The sequence below is a fragment of the Vidua chalybeata genome, chromosome 13 (assembly GCF_026979565.1).
Source record: "Vidua chalybeata isolate OUT-0048 chromosome 13, bVidCha1 merged haplotype, whole genome shotgun sequence".
NCBI lineage: Eukaryota > Metazoa > Chordata > Aves > Passeriformes > Viduidae > Vidua > Vidua chalybeata.
Window position 1 is genome coordinate 11,415,577 of NC_071542.1, and position 16,669 is coordinate 11,432,245.

The window sequence follows — 16,669 nt, forward strand, 5'->3', positions numbered from 1 at the left end:
ATGAAAACCTAGTGTAATTCAGTGGATATGCTGTACAAAACATTAGTAAGATATGGCATTTTTCTGAAGCTTGTTTGTATATAATCCATATAACAATGGGGAAATGTACTATTCTGTGCAATAGGGATAAATCTTAATATTTTTAACATAATTTTTCAGTATTTTTATTTTATATCTTGTGATGTTTTTAGTTTAGAGTTTTGGTGAGCTGTAGATTTTACTTTAAAGTATGGATAGCTCATGTGCTGTGTTCATGAAATCATAGAGTGGCAAGGGGCTGGAATGGACCTTAAAGATCATCCAGTCCCAAAACCCCCTGCCACGGACAGGGATACTTCCTCCTAGACCAGATTACTCAAGGCCTTCTCCAGGTTTTGAACTCTGCCAGGGTTGAGGCAATGCTTCATCATAACAAAGCACATCAAGCAGAAAATTATATTACCTGAAAAAAAAAATAGAATAACAAAGAAGTATCCTGAGAAAAAGAATCTGAATATTAGATTTTTAGAAAAATCTTTTTCTCAGAGAATTTATTGGAATATAAATGCCTTATCAGATAAATATTTAGTCTTTTAAGAATGTAACGAAATTGCAGGTTGCATTTGGAATTGTAGCTGGATATACATAACTAAAACAGAAATCGTAATATCTGGAGGGGTTTCTTTCAAAGCCTATTTGTTTTATTGCACTTTTTTTTTCATATAAAATTCTACATAAGCTCACCAGAGACTTTCAGATTGTTTATAATACAGCGTCATATTTAATTTTTCAATTTAAAAAAACCAGTAGGATCTAGCAAGAAGTAACAAACAAGGAGCATTTGTGTACAAACTGCAATGTTTCTTCAGGCAAAAAGGTCTTATATAGAGCATCCACGTTTTACCATTGAAGGTAGTTTGCTATCATGTGTAACTTCAAATGAGAGGTGATAATACAAATGGCTGATTTGAAAGTATTTTCGTGTTCATAATTAAGCTTTGTTGCTTTTTTTCTTTCTCTCACTATAACTCTAACATATGTGATGGAGGGAGTTGAACAGACACCAGAGAGGAAGAAATCTTTCCTAATGCAGAGCTGTTCTCTGAGTGTAGGTTTTGATCCAGAGGAAGGCTAGTTATCTTCACCAGAAACAGGACTAATGAAAGGCTTTGGCTTCTGACCTGCAGTGGAGCAGTCAAGGGGTGCTGGCTTCCCTGGTGGGAGCTGGTTTTTTTCACAGACATGAATTGTGGTCCTGTCTAGTCAAATGGTGCTGAATCCATGTTGCCCAGGTTCTGAATTTGGAGGTGAAGGATTCTTCCTGTAGAAGAAATTCCAAGCTCCCTCGGAGTACATGCCTTGTGTGATGGCAGCAGTTCTGTCTTTGATGAGGTGGCTCGTAAAGCCTGATAGATATTGCCATGTACCTACACAGCCTCTCAGCTGGGCATCCTCTATTTATGTTCAAAGCATTTTGCAGCTTGATATAAAGCATGTAAATGATGCTCAGCAAATAGTCAGGGAACTAAAACTCAGCAGCTATCTCCTTTGTGCATCCATTTTCAATAATTAATTGGGTATCCTGTGACTTTTAATTGTGAGAAGGGTGATGCTAGTTTTACAACTCCTAAATTCAGTATGATCAGAACAAAAGCTTTTTTGTCCCTAAATGGGAGAGTAGTACAGCTATTCCCAATTATACTAATATGAAATAAACTGTAGAGATGTAAAATTTAATTACAACCATTAGAACTTTATACCAGTTTTTACAGACTTTAAGGAATCATTCTTTATGGAGTGTCGTTTTTCAAAGGCTATTAGAGCTCAGGGTAAATACCACTGAAGAAGTGTGTCCTTGGGCTACAAATTGCAGTATCATTAATGTCTGAATAGAACTGGGAAAGCTTTTTAACAAAATTGTTTTTCTTATGATCAGTACTTTTTTCCCCAGGTGTAGGTGTGTATTAGGTTGTCTTCAGAGTCTATATGAAACAGTGTCTGCAGATCCCATGGCTGGCTCTGAGGAGTTGCGTCCACAAGTCACTATAAAATAGTAAAGTAAAATAGATTTAGTAAAATATATATATATTGATTACACTTTGACAGTCAAACAATCATGTTACTTCATTAGGTTTATTTTTCACCAGCATATAAATGGATTATCTGTAATGGGACAGCTATGGGCTGCTACTGAATGTGGGTTTTGCAACTTAAGCCTGAGAAGGGTAATTCCCCCACTGTACTCAGCCTTTGAAAAGGGTTTTTGGAAATCACAGATCTCTTCCTTGCCTGCTGGAGACAAAAGACATGTGTGAGGCTGTGGAAAATGGCATTGATTATTTCTGGAATTAACAGTGAAAGGTGACAGAAACTGTTATTGTGGAGGAGCTGCAGAACTCCTGAGAGGAATTGTTGCTTTTCATGCAGCCTTGTCATGTACCTTTCTCTGTCTGCTCAAGGACTCAGACATTCCTGCAGAGACCAGGGCAGTGTCCTGCTCTGTGTGTAACCTCAGGTCACTCCTCTGCTGTCATGTCTTACAGCAGCAAGATGATGACCTACAGGAACTCACTGGTACTTGGGCTTTTCCATCTGTTTTGTCTGCTTTTGTGTTTGTTCTGTCAGTGCTCTGGAAGAGAAATGATCCTGACAAGTGTGTGTGCTGCTTGGCATATTAAGCATGAAGATTGCGAGTGCTGCTGTAAAGCCAGTAGAAATAATTAGCTGTGTGTCTCTCTTTGAACTCATATTTTCCCTTAAGCAGGACTGCTCTCTGTGTGGTAGCAGTGATATTGATGCAAGGTCAGCCACTGCTGAGCTCCCAGCTCTGCTTTATCAGCTCCTTGCTGGTTTTTGGCAGGGCAGTGTCCTCCCCCCACACCTGTGCCGTGCAGGCAGTGACCGAGAACAGGGAACCATTGCACTGCTGAGAGCCCTGACCCATTTTCAGGTTATGCAAGTCCCCAAGGCCCTTCTAATTCAGTGAGATGAATTCCGTTTTAGAAGGCGCTGAGGACAAACAAAACACTTTACTGGGGACAGGTTTGGGGACCAGCAGCAGTCAGTGAGCTAGGCCTGGATTTCATATTATGCTGTTACAGTTTCAGTAATAAAAGGTAATTAAAACAGAGAACTGTTAGGTATTTTAGAAGGAATTTAATGTTGAATATGTGTTAAATCACTGTCGTAGTGGAGGGATGCTTTCAAAAGCTGTTTCACACTGGGTGAGGATCTGGCTTTCCTGGCCATGATTTACTCAGTGAGGACCACAGTCAGGTGTGACAGCCTGGAGATTTTAGACAAAAGTTGGTTAACTTTTAGCTTTTCAGAAGGTTTACTGAAATAGATCTGAAACTGCTGCTTTGAGTTTTTGAAGGACACCTGGCATTCTTGTTTTGATCATAAAGGTGCTCAGTCTCACAGGTGAGTCACAGTGAAGCATTTTTCACAAGTCTGTTCCTTCCACAGAATTGCACACAACTCCAGCAGCAGGAATGGGAGTTACATCCCTGAACTGACTGGCACACAGGGCCAGAAGGCACTCAGAAGTACAGAGCTGCAGAGACACACTTGAAAAGGTTACTGTGGATTTACCTGCAGTCAGACTCTGGTCCCTGTGCTGAAATCTGCAGTGTAGGTCATGCCTGTGGAGTACAAACTCTTCAAGCATGAGAAACTATTTCTTTGTTTGCTTGTTCTAAACTTGTCTCTCTTGAAAGGAGGGCTTCATTTCTAAGACTGTTCAATTTTGTCCTGCATAGTCACCTCAAATGGATGCTGGCTATTTTCTGATCTGGAGTAAATTCCTGTAACTCTCAGGGTAACAAGTAAATTCCTGTAACAAGTCAATTCCTGTAATTAAATAGCGATACCTTTTTTTGTGTATTAAATTTATCTTTTTACAGCTATTCAGTGAAAAAATAAGTGGAGCAGAAGGAACAAAATTAGATGAGGAATTTCAAGAGATGGAAAGGGTAAGAAAAGTCACATTATGTTTTTCAATATTAAGTTACTGCAGAATCAAAAATATTTCATGTTTCAAGTGGTTGAATGGTATTGTCGATTTACCTGGGGGAGGAAACCCTATAATGTGCTTCCAAACAGAAAGATAAAAGGATAAATGCAAATTTGTCCTTGAGCCTTGTCAGCTCAGCCAAGGGAGAAGAGACATCCACAAAGGCTGTTTGAGCAGAGGATCAGGTTCCACTGACACCTCTCGACAGTGAAGAGAAATTACTCCAAGAAGGGTGCAGAGCATCAGGAGGAGCCTTCCCCTGGCTGTGTGGGAGTTTAGAGAAGTCTGTGGTGTTAGTGAGGCTTTTCACAAAGCCTTTGTATCTGATAAAATTAATGATAAAAATCTGTCTACTTGGGCCATATTTTCTCCTGGTAAAAGATTATATCTTTTAGTTTAAATCCATGTTCTGAAATGTACATGAAATTGACATGTTTGCTATCCATGGATGAGTTGTGTTGCAAATCAATGTTTGTGCCAGTTTCTGCTTTTACAATTGGTATGTGGGGTTTCTTTAATTGCCCTTGTCTTTCTGTGTATTTTTTAATGTTCATAGTAGACTTACTTTTCTTTTTCAGAAAATTGATGTTACTAATAAAGCTGTAACAGAGCTTCTGTCCAAATCCACAGAGTATCTTCAGCCAAATCCAGGTAGGATAGGAACAATAGGTGTTGGATTTTGATGAACGTTGTTTTATTACTTGGAAATTAATTTTAGGTAAATAAAAGCTAATTAGTTCATCATTGTGAGGTTTCTGTGTGGAGTTCTGAAAAGTTCTTCTAAGCAAGAGGGAGAGGCTTTGGCTGTGTTTGTATCCTGCATTTGCTTTCTGCAGTATTTCGAATCAAGGCGCTCACAACCAGGACTATTCAAAGGAATGTGAGTGTTGGTGAATATTTGCCTGGGAAATGACACTTTTTTAGTTGGGAATAAAAACTAGTTTCATATGACCCATATTGTTGAATGGAATCTTATTTCAACTTTGAACTATGAGGTACTGACAATACAAAAATCACCAGTCTGAGATGAGCTTCGTGGCTTTGCTTGTGAAATAATTTATTGCTTTAAATAGTTTAAAAACCGATTTTATCAATCTTTAAATTTTTTTTCTTTTTCTATGTCCCTCTTAGCATACAGGGCCAAGCTGGGAATGCTGAACACTATGTCAAAGATCAGAGGACAAGTTAAAACCACAGGCTACCCCCAGACAGAGGGACTCCTGGGAGACTGCATGATACGGTATGGCAGAGAGCTGGGCGATGATTCTATGTTTGGTGAGTTGGTGCATCTCCTCTGCCAATATTTCAGCATAAAGTCCTTTGCAAAGTATTACTCACTGACATAACCTGTGTAGTTGGCCACTGCAGGTAAGAGGGAAGGTTAAATGCAGGCATCCAGGGGATGGTTGATACAGCTCAGAAACAGAATGCTCCTGCACATTTGTCTGCCTCTGTTGCAGGTGGGTTTGGTAACACTGTTACTGATGCTGTCTGATCATCCTTATTATTAAGCATTTTAGTTCTTAGTCAACAAACCTAAATAATTTAGGATGATCCTTAAAGGCAGTTTATTGTTTTTAACTTTTATATAAAGATGGCTCTAATCAATTTGAGAAGTAAACTAAGGGAAAAATTCTTGTAGAAAGAAATAAACAGTAACACTGGATGATTTTTTTTTTTTTTTAGTAATGACCTATGTACAGTAGGGAGAAAAAAAATTTCCCCCTGATATCTGTTGGGGAAAAACAAAAACCCAAAATGTAATTCAGAGCAAAAATTTTCTAGTTCCAGTTTTGTATAGAGAACAAGCATAACTTGCATTATTTTCTTTTTTGCTCTTCAGGGGACTGCAGCAGATACAAAGATACCTATTTGAAATGTCTGGTTTAAAAGACAAATTTTCTGCTTTTACATATCTTGAGATATAAGAGCCTATTCTTTACCGCAGGTCTTGCACTACTGGATGCTGGTGAGAGCATGAAGCAAATGGCAGAAGTGAAGGACTCTCTTGATATTAATGTCAAACAAAATTTTATTGATCCTCTACAGTTATTGCAGGACAAAGATTTAAAAGAGATTGGGGTAAGTTTTCCAGGGTAGAGCTTCACTTAGCAATAATCAGAGTCAAATCAACCCTAGTTCCCTGAGATATTTTTATTGAAAGCAATAGGGTAAATAAATTTTGTTGTAATAGATTTTCTCTCCAGCAAAACAGTGACAAAATCTGCTTAGAATCAATGCCAGACTATTTCTCCCTTGTCTAACTTACTCAATTTGCTATATTGCTTGTACAGTCGGTACAAGCATAGTGAAGAGAAATATATTCTTTATTTTTCTGCTGTTTTATTTTAGTGAACATTTTTATTAATGCTTATGAACATGTGAGTGGGCTGTGATTTACTGCTATGATTATCCTATCTTACCATCTCTGTCAGCCTAAAGCTGTTTATAATGGAGAATGAATATAGCTGTTAAAAAAGGGCAAGCACAGAATGATCTGAATAGCATCATAAAATGTTGAAGTGTCATATGCCACTATAGGAAAAAATACAGGACACTAAGGAACACATTTTTAACCTTTAGTGTTAAGTTTTTCAGTGTTTTTGTTTACAATGTGACAATTCAAAGAAATCCAGGCAGTCTTTGTCTGAGTTTGTCGATTTCAATGGGTTTGGGTAATAAGCAAGTTAAAACCCTGATGAAATGCAGAAATGAAAGTTATTTTATTTGTTTACACATAAATGAATGTGGAAAGCATAGCAAAGAGATAGCAGTAATGTCTGTGGCTGTCTCCTTTGAAGCATAGCTGTTTTCACTTGTGTTCTTCTGAGTTGATGAAAGGAAATTGTTTGATGTTAGTTTTAATGAGCATTTTGTACTGTCACTTTGAGTCCATTCTGTGAGTCTGTCAGTCCCAGGATTTTTGGCAACAGAAAAGCTTGTGTAGATTTATCAGCTAGAAGTGTCAAGTTGATACCTAACAAGGACAGGAAGAATACAGGATTTGTTGGAGCACTGCTTTATGAGGGGAATAGAGCCCTTTAACTTTTAGTTGTCATATTGCAGATAATTCAAGATGTAAAATTGAATTACATGTAGAATATGGTGACACACAAATATTTAAGTTGGATCCTGCTTCTCTCCACAGCTCAGAGAATCAGTACTGTTGCATATTTAGTGAAGTCCATGAGGTGGGTGTCTAAAATAGGCAAATCAAGGCTGCCAGTACCCCAAGTGCTACCAAAGGCCTCTTTATTTAAAATTTCATTCATTTATGTGGCCCTACACTTACCTGGTGCTGCCTTGGGTCAAAAGGATGGACTGTACAAGTCTCTGAGCCTTGTATTGCTTTAAGTCTGCATATATTTGCATCCATCACTGATATTTCCTGAGATCACAATGTGTTTGTTTGGGCATATCCCATTTGGTCCTTTTCATAAATGTTCTGTCTCTTTTAGCATCACTTGAAGAAACTGGAAGGGCGCCGCTTGGATTATGATTATAAAAAGAAGCGTTTTGGAAAGATACCGGATGAAGAAGTTAAACAAGCAGTAGAAAAATTTGAAGAGTCAAAGGAACTGGCTGAAAGAAGCATGTTCAATTTCTTAGAAAATGATGTAAGTCTGTGCTGCATCTTTGTTTGCTGCAGTACATCCTTAAGGGGCAAATGTGTGGGATTGGTTAAAGCCAGTCCCATGCTTGACAGGAGGTAAGGTCTGAAAGCAGAAACTCTGCCTCTTCACACTTTTAAATCCCCTGTCAGAGATGAACATAATGCACAGCAGAGAATGGGATAACTCAGGAATTTCTTTTGGAGATACAGTGACTGAGACAAGATGGCCACAGAGTAGCCAAGCAGGACTAGGTGAGAGTAAAATGCAGTTTGGTCAGTGAGAGGGTGAAGGTTGGGAAATAGGTGTAGTCGAGACCTGCTGCTGAAAATATAAGCAAGGGCATGTACTCTCTGAGGTTTCTGAATTTTAGCTCACTTACAGTCAAAACTTCCCTGCTGGTGTGGAGTCTCTGAATGATTTTACCTCGGAAAATCATTACTATTACTCTTTGGCTCTGCAAAGTCCATAGAGTGAGTCTGTGGCTTGAGCTCAGATATGTGGACTTTGGCTCAGAGTCCAAGTCCATCATGAAATTATGTCTAAATAAGGAGCAGCTGTGGCCAGTCAGGATAATCCTCTCTTCTGTCCACACACAGAGGAATAGCGGGATGTGCTTTCTCCTGTGTAATCATGGAAATGTAAGAAAAGAGAGCTGGACCTATTTGGGTCTATTCCACAGTTTTGTCTTCTCCTGTAGATGCAGCATCACAGAAAAGACACAGAGTAAAAAAGTGTGCTGTCTTCTGTGAGCAAACTACAACAGTGGGGAGCTGTGAAGTGGGAAGATTTAACTGCAAGCAACTTGTCTCTCTATGCACACCCAGTTATAAACCAGCCTGTAGCTCCTGAACTGTTTGTAAGTGGGACACGTTTGTTACAGCAGTGTATAGTGTAAGGCAGTTACACCTCTTGCTGTTTTACCAGTGTAAGTTAATGAGGGCAGCAAAAGCTGGAAGATGCTCTTATCAGCAATTTCAGCACTGTTCCACTGTTGGCTCTACCAGTTGCCTGGTTGCAGTGGATGTGTGTTTAGTAATTCTGTCTTGCATGGGCAGCTGAGAAGTGTTTCAGGTACTGTTTATCATTAGTCAGAGCACCAAACTAAAGATAAAAGAGTGCAGGAATTCAACTGGTTTAGCTCAGCCGCTAGAAAACAGATGAATTATGCATTCTAGTGTAAGTAATTCTGCCTTTGGGAGAGGGTGAACTGGATATCCTTCTGAAGTTTTTTTTGGTACCCATTTCCTGTTTTTTCTGTTTAAATAAAACTGTGCTTTTCCCCTTCCAGACCCAGTCTGTCTGTCCTCCCAAAACTTCTCATTACAGCCTTGTTGTCTAGCCCCAAATGGTCTCACTGTGTTTGTGGAGATCTTAGCTTTGCAATCACTTCCTTCTGATCCTTTCCAGTTCCCCACGTCTCCCTCTCTTGGTCTTCTTGCCCTGAAGTCTGTTCTCTGAGCTCTGGTTCCCAGCCATCTTGCCAGGTGCCTTTCCCAGGCTCAATCCTGATCCCCACCTTTCTCAGGTTTTTGCACAGCCAGCTCCAGACCTCCCACATTGACACTGTTGCATGCACTTCTTATCAGATCCATTCCCACACAGCCAGTCCCAGGTTCATCTTCCTAAGCAGCTTTTAGTCTTTAAGTTTCTCTGGCTCTTTCCCAGTCTCTCTTTCTCTTCTCCTAATCCACAGCTCCATATTTCTCCGAGCTCTTAGTTGTCTTGTTTGGACAGTCCTTTATTCTCTGACCACGCATCCAGACCCCAGGCACTTTGTGTGTTGTCCTCAGCTGTTTATATTACTCTCTTCTGACTGTGGTGGGATTGTCTCAGCTGATGGTTTGGTTCTTTGCATTTCATTTCTTTGTGCTGTGTGACAGTGTTTGGCTCTCTTGTAGTCCTGGCAAAATTTTTAATGATCTTTTTAGCTGAGTAAAAGCAGACAAAGTATAACACAAAACTGCCATGGGTCCATAAAACATTTGTAGAAAGTTTACTCAGATATTTTCTTATGATCCAATGTCTGAAGACATCATGATGGAATGGAAAGATGTCAGACTTCTTGGGGTCTGGCTTCTTAATGTTGTCTTGAATAAGACAAATATATGTTACTGCTCCATACCCCATACAGCTTGAACTTTTCAGCTTGTGTTAGGGGAATGAGATTATTTGTTACTTCATGAATAAAAATATTTTTTCTTTCTTTCTCCTTCACATTCTCCCTTTCCTCATCATTCATATTTTTGAATGATTGGCTAATATGTTTTAAATCCAAGTAGATAAATCATTTTTCATTTATCAGTTTATAAATGCTGCCATCTAGTGAGGTAAATCCAGATAATTTCAGAACTGCACTTTGTAAACATTGATAATAAACACTAATGGGTCTGAGTCATCAGAGCTGTCACAGGGTAATTTCTTCCAACATTGATCAGAAAAGCTCCACTTTCACCTGCTGAGGGGTCATGTCCTATTAAATGGTTTGTGCTTGGGTGTTGACAGACAGCTGGCTTGGAAGTTGAAAGCAGAAGGGATTTGCACATTGTGAAAGGAAATGACTCAAGGACCCAGCCCTGAGTTAGTGAACTGAAGTTACACCTCAGTTTTTTCAGTTTCCAACTGGCAATTTCTTTGATAGAATCATATGTGCTCTTTTCCAATAACCTCTACAAGGTACTGTGGTCTTTTGAGATACCAGCTCTGTTTTTAATGATCTATTTGTTTATCCTTCTGCTGAATGTACTGCAGAGCCCTTACAACTATTTTCCTCTGTCTTTCAGGTAGAACAAGTCAGCCAGTTGGCCGTGTTTGTAGAAGCAGCACTAGATTACCATAAACAATCCACAGAAATTTTGGAGGACCTGCAGAGCAAGCTGCAAAACCGGTAAGACAGAACCCCTCAGAAAATGCTGAACCTCTTTTGCAGCCGAGGTTCAACGTTGGAAAGTCACTGAAGCAAGAGATCTTGTTAGCACCACCTCCCAGATGCACATTTGCTGTGCTTTGTGCCAGACTGAGCTCCATGGCTTTAAACCCCTGCCACCTGGCAGCTTCTTGCTGTGCTGGGAGACTTTAATGTAACACAGGATCTGCCCAGGGAGCTCCGAGTGTGTGCAGTCTCTCCCATCTGTGGTGGTTAATGGGGACAGCCTCCCTTTGTTTAGAGGTTTATTTCAACTTGCATACTTTGAGTTGTGTTTTGGAGGATTTGCTTGGAAGTTGGCCTGTTTTTATTGAGATTGAGGGATATAACAAATTTCTACAGCACAGTAAGGAGCCAGCCAGCTGGCCAGGAACAGAGCTGTGCTTAACACACGTGTGAAAGGCCCAGGTACTTTGTGTCAGCCTAAGGAAAGGGAGAAGTGCTGCTGTCACTGAGTCACTAAAGAACCAGAGCCCTGAGTGACTCTCTGGTGTAGGCAGGGTCAGGAGAACTGCTTGGGGCTTTCAGCTCAGGGTGGCTGTGGGGGCTGTGAGCATTGCCATGAGGGCAGCTGTGTCTGCAGACACCCTGTGCCATCCCAGCTGGAGGGGCCAGGGGGACAAGGAGCTCTTAGCTGGGGCACACACAGCAAGAGGTACTAGACAGTTTTGCTGGTGAAATGTTTTTTTCCTGTATTCCCTAATAAAAAGGCCATGTGTGAGATGCAGTCCCTGGGCCTCTGTCCTGGATGTGTTTCTCCATATGTCATTTGTAGCTGAGCTCCTATCTTTCTGCAACTTGTGCTGAACTCAGTGGCAGCTGTGGGTGCTCATCACTTCTCAAACTCAGGCTGTTAAGCTTTATGCCTTTGTCAGCAGGACCCAAAGTATTAAATAAATTAGGGATTTGTTGAAATTCAGGTATTGCATGAGAATTGAGCAGCTTTTAGTAAAAACACACACTCCCCCCAAAACAAACCAACCAACCAAAAAACCCAACACCGTAAAACCAAAACCCAAACCAACCAAAAGAAGCCTAAAACCAGAACCAACAGAAGATTTTCTTACTTCACCTTTCAAACAGCAGAGCACTTAACCTGAGCTTAACTTCTCTAAGTATTTCTTCCTTCTTTCTTCCTAAGTAAATCTCTTGCTGCTCCTCTCTGTGTTACAGAATAAATGTAGCATCTAGTCGGCCTAAGCGTGAATTTAAGCCAAAGCCTGTAATAACTACAACTCTGGAAATTGGTGATAATCAGCAGCACAATGGGATTGCCTATAGTTCTTCCATAAAATCATCAGGTGAGTCTGTCACCACAGAATTAACGTGTCTCTAGATGTTTTGCCAGACTGTTGCTTGAGATATTTCTTGTATCATGAGAACAATGGATCCATCAGGCGTCAGTATCTGTGCATCTGACTCCAGATTGTTTCCCACATTTCAAAACAGAACTGTGAATCAGGGTTCCTCTCAACAGACTCTTATCCATCTGAAATTTAGGTGTGGCATTCTCCTTGGTCTTTTAGGTCTCTGAATTGCCACTGAGGATGGGAGGAGAGAGAGGGAGAGGCACTTGCAGAAAACAGTTCATTTCTTGCAATGACAGATGCCTACAGTGGGTGTGTTTGATCACAGTCTGGAGTATCTCCAGGTGCTATTTTTTCTCTGCAGTCTCAGAGCATAAATGATCTGTTCAGGATCTCAAATATTAGCTCTGTGAAATCCAGAGAGATGACTCCCACCCTTCTGGTTTTAAGATCTTCTAACTTTACTGTCCCCTAAATTATGTACCAAAGTATGAACTGAAGTCCTTTAGGTACCTGGTGGTGGGGGCTTAGGACCCTTTCCTTTGATAAGACCCTGATTTCACAAAAAAAGACAGCTTTTGAAAGTTGTGTGAATAGTAATAATCAGTAATGTTACACATTGAAATAGCTTTTCCTCATCTCATGAATAAAATTTTGTCCTATCTCCTTAATAACTACATTGTATGATGAGATGAGCCCATTAAAAAAAACAAACTAATAAAACCCCAAACAAAACCCAAATGACAATATGCAAAGAAATGAGAATTAAAAAGCCTGAGATTTTTCTATAGACATTATTTGAAAGGAAAATAGAGAAGTAGTAAGCCAAAGGTTCCTTTCTCTACTTGGCATGGCATCCAGGATCTTCTCCTGAAGGTTTGTTGGTTTGGTTTTTATTTCCTGACTGTCCAATTTCTTCTTCCCTCCAGTCTTGTTCCTTTTTAAAGGTTGTTGGGAGAGAAATAAGAGAACTAAAAGTGAAAGAATAAAGCTTGGAGCTGTAACTTCATGCTCCTTCTAATGTCTCTTTAATTTTCTTGCACTGTGCTACAAGAGGAAACCATTATGCAATGCACACTGAAGGGGATTTGCAGCAGTTTGGCAGCATAAATCCACCCAGCGAGATCTGATTCCTCAATTTGTTTGAAGCTCCTTGTGCTGCCTGAATGCTGAGTTTTTGTGTTGCTGTAAATTGTGGGATGGAGGGAGACAACCCGCTCTGTGCATTATCTCAGGTTCCTAAGACCTGTGATACAAAGACATATTTCATGCAAAGTACTGGAGGTGTTTGCAGGGATCTGTAACTTCCCTTGTATTTTCACAGCACATCTGGATGAAAGTAGCAAAAACATAGCAACTTTATTAAAAATCACCATAAAATGTTTTGGCAATATCAGCTACTTACCAAGTCATATAGGATTTTTTTTTTTTTTTTTGCCTGTTTTGCATGTGCAGGAGAGAAAGGAGATTCAGATTCAGCATCTATATATAAGCTAGTGTGTCAAACTGCATTACAGTGGTTTATCATTGCCATCCAGCAGTTGTTCCAAGATGTCCTTTAAGGATAATCAATCCTGCCTTTGGGAGAAAGACAGATGATGACTTCTCCAGGTTGTTTCCAGTGCACTTAGTTAAAGAAAAATCTCAGTTTTAATGAGCTGAAATTCAGTGAAAACTGGAAAATAAATGACCTCTGATCACTAAGACAGGGAAGGAGTGAGGCACTTCCATTCACTGACTCCATCCATGGGTTGTTGCACCAACTGTTTGCATATCACTGCATGAGGAGTTGTCATTCCTTCACTTGCTTAGTGCTGTCAGAATGGAATGAAATAAAACCACCATAAAAGAGGAGAAATAGGATATATGAGATAATTGTTGCCATACTTATCTGCTAATAACATTAGAAAGACCATGTATGCTGGTTTTTTCCTCCTGAAGAAGCTGTGGATGCTGTGCTTACCTCCCCAGCAGGTACAAATTGTCACTGAAATATCTGTTCATTCTCTTTTGTTTTCCTATTCCTACTCAAACGTTGTGTATGGAGTTCTGTGAACTGCAGTGGGCTCAATATGCCCTGCTTATAAATGGGAAAGCCTTTCTGTCCCTTTTTAAAATTGGAATCATGAAACAGATAAGATTTTTTTATGATCTGTGATTTAGAAATGAGAACCAGGCAGTTCTAAGCAAAACTAATAAATGTCTTAAAGTCTCCATGAGATGGGGAAATAGTTTCCTAAACAAAAAGAAGGTGATTACAATGCTGGCCTCCCCATCCTACTCCAACAAGTCCTTCCATGATTCATTTTCCCCACTTCCATATTGATAGGATGTTCCATATCCTATCAAAATGCAGATCTTTAATTTCTCTGGTACTGTCCCTCAGGGTAAGTAGTGTCTTGGTATTCAGCGAAGCCATGGAGATCTGCAGGGCAGTTCAGAGTGATGTGACACATCCAGCACAGCTGCCATGGTACAGTTCTGAGCATGGAAATGACTTTTCCCATGTTCCACATTAGTTTTTCAACTATAAGCTTATTGGAGCAGAAATACTGTTTTCCTATGTATAGTCTCTTAACATGTGAGGATTATTTACTACTTATGACTTGCACACTTTTGCAGGGCTAGATTCACATAAACTTAATTTTTATGTTGCTGTGAGTTATTTGGCTGCTTTGAGTAAATGCAGATAAAAAAATCTCTAGTTCTAATTCATTGTTATCCTCATTAATGAGCTGCAGCTGTGAGCATCATCTGACTCATTTTAGAGCTCTTTAATTGCTGTATTACATCATGCCTTTCACTCAGTTTGTTTATCAAGTTTGACTATGATATGAAATATATGGATCTGGTTGCCACATGCTGGAATTTAACATAAGCATCTAAGTGTTTATTCACTTCAGCTATGAGGGAGACTGGGATTAATTATTTTAGCAAGGTGCCAGTTTGTGATTATAAAAGTACAGTGTTGCTACCTGATGTATACAGCATGGTGTAGAAGGCAGAGTAGATGCAAGTACAGGTAGTAAGACCCTCCCATAGGGGACAACAAACAAAAAAACCAAACCATCATTGAAAGGCATTTTGGTTTCATCCTATAGCACTCCAGGAATCACAGACAGCTTCTTGCTTACCCTGATTTTGTGCTGTCCAGATCTGAGTGGTCTGGAAATTAATGACTGTTCTTTTTTAACTGTGACAGGGATGTAAACTGGAGAAATTAAAGAGGTGCATATGGAGTTGCAAATTAACATAAACCCTATTGGCAGAAATAGAAGAGTGCAATTTATTTAGTTGAAACCTCTGCAACATTTGTGCAAGTCAACAGCAAAAGGCTGGAGTGGTGCCAGCAGTTCTGTGATGTTAAGCAGTGTGTGTTGCAGAGTGTCAGGCAGTGCTGCCCGCTTACCTTTGTCAGGGAAGCTTTGTCTCACTGGATTATACAGTAGCAGCAGCTGCCTGACTCTAATGAAGACTTTGACTGATCCTACAGCCTGGAGTGAAACTAGTTGTGCTGTCTGTGGCCATTATTTAAAAACCTTTCCAGGCTGCCAGACGTTTCTTTGCAGTTCTTTGGAGCTTAAAATGAACCAAATGTGGTCCATCTCTGATCAGGTAGCTCACTGTCAGGAATTAACTGGCCTGCAGTAACAAATTAGCCCCGTTGGAGCAGCCGGTGAAGGTGAGGAATGCTGTCAATTACTGCGATCACCACCTTCTGCTGCTGACAGCTCCAGAGAGCTGGTACCTTGGCAAAAGCTGAAAATAACTCAGCTATTTTTAAACACAATCAGTCCATTTTTGGTTTTAAACATAAGTCCATTTTTGCTGGGCAACTGGCTCATCATCTCTTTCTGCATGGAGTCCTTCAGCAAATACATGACAAACAAGCTTTCAGCTGTACCAGTGTATTAGAGTAGCTCTAATTTAGTTGCTTCTTGTAGTACTTTGTCACTACCCTGAGCCTTCCGGAGGATGAGCCTGGCATCATGACAGTGCTGCTCTGGGAAGGTTTGCTTAGTCTCTGTTGGCACTTCTCTTCCATTGTTATAAATAAAAGCTCTCTTCTGTTGCTATCAAGGGTAAAATATACCCAAGAAAGAGAAAAGCAATTCCTACTTTCCAGTTTTAACACCAGGTATCGCCCCCAATTGTATTATTGTCAATTAAAAAGATGCTTTCACCTGTCTGTTTTCTCTGAGTGATCACCACTGGCTCTTAGCTGGTTTCCTTTAGAGACTTCTCTTAATTCCTTTACCTAGAAAATGCCCGAGCAGTTACTCTTTAATAGTTTCTTATGTGTTACCATGATTAACAGGTTAAAATGCATTTTTGCCATTTTAGCTGTTACATCTGTATTGCATTACCAGTTGTATGCAGGTTTACCCAGTAAAAAAGGATAGCTGGGAGACTCAAGACTGGAATATTTGAGTATTGCTGCAATGTTCCCAGTAAGACAACCTGAATAAGTTAAATATAAGTACTAGTGTTTTAGAGGTGTCATGTCCTTTACAAGGCAGCAGAATTAAGTCTTTTCTCCTATTCTTCATTTTTAAATGTATTTCAAATTACCAGACTTTTACTTGGATACATTACATATGTTGTTAAAAAATCTGTTATGGCTGAACTACAGTTGAACCATGGACTAGTCCTTGACCACAGAGTTGAGCTTTACAATTTGAACATAATTATTCTAATAAAATGTATTCTAATTATTCATAAATATGAATATTACATATATATTGGTACCACCAATCCAAGCTAATTAGTACTCCTCCATAAGAATATCTTTAAAAGAGATATTTACTGCATTAACAAGTTAACTTTTTTT

The 16,669-nt window shown here is 39.7% G+C and overlaps 1 protein-coding gene across 2 annotated transcripts in view; it reads left to right on the forward strand.

Annotated features, from left to right (window-relative positions):
* Window positions 1–16,669, forward strand: part of SH3GL3 (SH3 domain containing GRB2 like 3, endophilin A3) — a 41,639-nt gene that overhangs the window by 23,392 nt on the left and 1,578 nt on the right. For both annotated transcript variants that reach the window (XM_053955304.1, XM_053955305.1), the window contains exons 2-8: window positions 3,885–3,953; window positions 4,573–4,645; window positions 5,126–5,269; window positions 5,943–6,076; window positions 7,453–7,611; window positions 10,389–10,492; window positions 11,705–11,832. In XM_053955304.1, coding sequence (XP_053811279.1) covers window positions 3,885–3,953; window positions 4,573–4,645; window positions 5,126–5,269; window positions 5,943–6,076; window positions 7,453–7,611; window positions 10,389–10,492; window positions 11,705–11,832 — 811 coding nt within the window. The remainder of the gene's footprint in view (window positions 1–3,884; window positions 3,954–4,572; window positions 4,646–5,125; window positions 5,270–5,942; window positions 6,077–7,452; window positions 7,612–10,388; window positions 10,493–11,704; window positions 11,833–16,669) is intronic.